The sequence below is a fragment of the Montipora foliosa genome, chromosome 6 (genome assembly GCF_036669935.1).
Source record: "Montipora foliosa isolate CH-2021 chromosome 6, ASM3666993v2, whole genome shotgun sequence".
Classification (NCBI taxonomy): domain Eukaryota; kingdom Metazoa; phylum Cnidaria; class Anthozoa; order Scleractinia; family Acroporidae; genus Montipora; species Montipora foliosa.
Window position 1 is genome coordinate 61541356 of NC_090874.1, and position 2500 is coordinate 61543855.

The 2500-nt window shown below is 41.3% G+C and overlaps 2 protein-coding genes across 2 annotated transcripts in view; one reads left to right on the plus strand and one right to left on the minus strand.

Moving 5' to 3' along the window:
• Positions 1-425, plus strand: part of LOC138008053 (gamma-aminobutyric acid receptor subunit beta-like) — a 15374-nt gene extending 14949 nt beyond the window's left edge. Inside the window, exon 9 of the mRNA XM_068855238.1 lies at positions 1-425. This exon is cut by the window's left edge and continues 70 nt beyond it. Coding sequence (XP_068711339.1) covers positions 1-311 — 311 coding nt within the window. The 3' untranslated portion in view covers positions 312-425.
• A 348-nt stretch (positions 426-773) lies between these two features.
• Positions 774-2500, minus strand: part of LOC138008055 (neuropeptide FF receptor 2-like) — a 2868-nt gene continuing 1141 nt past the window's right edge. The window contains exon 2 of the mRNA XM_068855241.1: positions 774-1164. Coding sequence (XP_068711342.1) covers positions 854-1164 — 311 coding nt within the window. The 3' untranslated portion in view covers positions 774-853. The remainder of the gene's footprint in view (positions 1165-2500) is intronic.

Below are 2500 nucleotides of genomic sequence, written 5' to 3' on the forward strand. Positions count from 1 at the left end.
TTGATAGCGCTTTCAGTGGGTCAAAAGAATGCAAGAATGGCACATTTTACAAACACAACGGAGTAAAGAAATATATCAGAACTTGTAATCACTCCAAACCAGTTTATAGAAAGAAACAAAACAGTGAAAAAAGATCACTACTAAAAAAGCTAAAAACATCCCTTTGTCGCACTGTAGAAGGAAACCAAATTGATCGATGTGCAAGACTTCTGTTTCCATTTTCCTATTCGCTATTCTTAGCAATATACTTTGTGGCTTTAGTTTTTGGTAGTCGAATGCAATCTGAGGATTTTACTGTGGGAAGTTTTTAAATAATCATTATTTTATTCTTACTCTGCACTGACATTTTTACTGTATTTTCAATAAGGTCAACAACATTGCCGCTAGTATAACTTGTCGTCGATCGCAATCCTTGTGCATGGTATTCTCGGCTTGTGCTTGTATTTCCACGGATGTGCAGCAAAATATTTTCTTTGTATCTCTCTGATTTGAAAAGGCAACGGCAACGACATGCAAAGCTACAAGCTACAAGCAAGCAAAAACATTTTGTTATCTTTTCCTTTCTCCGCAAAAAAGCTACGTGGTGAGTGCAATGAGATATTTATCGATACACATTCACCTCGCAGCTTCGTTGACCGTCAGGTTTTTAACCCAGACTACAAACATTGATTTTTCAGTTTCATATCTTCATTGTTCTTCACTGTTTAATTTATGAATGTGTGACGTACACACTATCCGTTGAATGGCTAAGAGGCTCAATAACTGGCTGGAAAGGTGCTTTTACAGATAAACGTTCTAAAACTCCGACGATTGCTCCAAGCAGAGGTAAAGGGGTCTAAATCCACAGGAGCATTTATTTGTCGTTCTGTGCGTGAACAAAAACGTTATTCTTTCTTTTCATGCACGATGGACGCGCACAAATCATCTCCTTAAACTCGCGCCTGTAGTTATGGTTTAGAACTGTGAAGAAAAATGGATTGCAGGCGCTATTTGCGAAGACCAACCACTGGCTAAACAGGATGAATTTCGTCATTGATCGGGTGAGCTGGGCTTGTGCAAGGTCGACGTACAAGGAGACCACGTGAAATGGCATCCAGCAGAAAACAAACATCAATGCCACTGTTAACAGTAACAGGGTGGCTTTTCTCTGAGCTCGGTTGATGACTAAAAAAAGCACACAACAACAATCATATTGGGACGACTTATCTTTGAAAGTGTATCGCTAGGGAACGATTTCCTTCATCACGAATTAACGCCCAGGCAAAGTGGTCTCATGGGTTGGTGGTTGGGAAAGCAAATGGCTGGTATTGCAAAAGCCACGGAATAGTTCGAATCCCATTTAAGCTGCCTGAGTTTTTAAGCTATTTCGAAAGGATTATTCATTCATTTCATCTGTTAGTCACATTTCCTGCTTTGAGAGACAACTTTTCCATTATTCTCAGTTTAAGATGGAGCGAAAGAAGACTACCCTGACGAGCACGTATCTTTCTTGTTGAGACAATATCCAGGGTGACCAGTGAGGATCAGTGGTCCACAAATTAAAAAACGCTTGAAATTAAAATTGTATTGAACAGCAGGTTCATTATCAGCTAGCAGGTGTTTTTAGTGGGCATGCGTTTTCGAACTGAACTACATGAAAAGGCCAAATTCAGATTTTAGCTTTTTTTTCGTCCTTGATCATGGACCGGTGGAAAAACAGTAAGATATAAAAGCGTTGCGAAAGAGAGCACAGTCTTCTTTTGCTCCGCCTAAACTTATTAGCAAGCTTTAGAAATGATGACGACGACGACAAGACATCGTCATTTTAAAAAGAAACTTTGCCCAATCGTGTATAATTATTTTGCAATTCTTTCGGCCATTCTATCCGCGGTGCACAATGTTGGCAAAGTACGCTGCAACTTGATTGATAGCAACGCCGTTGAAGAGAAAGCAGTGAATGACTGTTGAACGCCCACATTGTCGTAAAAAAAAACTGAAATGCCATAATTTCACGTTGTTGTTTTGCAGATAACAGAAAAGAACGTTACGAAAATGCATGCCGCGTGGATGCACGGTCTTATTCACTCCTTAATATTAGGGGCTTTAAGATACACCGATTACGGACTATGGACTACCGTTGGACGCTTGCTCCCCAAGTCTGGAGCAGTAAGTTGAGTACAGGGCTGATGGCGCGAAAATACGAACTACAACCGTGCTGCGGTCAAAGCAGTGGAAACTACTTCTCTCCATTTTGATAGAATTAATGGTTTTTTTCTTTCTCCTACCGTCCTTTCGCACCGTTCCCGCCTTTGCTGACTACGCAAACTCTTCCGATTACTTACCGTCGTGAGCTCACGACGGTGGCTCAGGGGAGAACCCGGTGTCTCGTCCCAGTCCCAAACTCCTCCCGTCCGGAGTCCAAAGTCTGTAGTTGGCGTATCTTGAAGAACAAAAAGTGCAGCCGAGAAGATAAACCAAATTCAACTGCGTGGTCAAAACGATTCTTGAACCAGGAATCTCT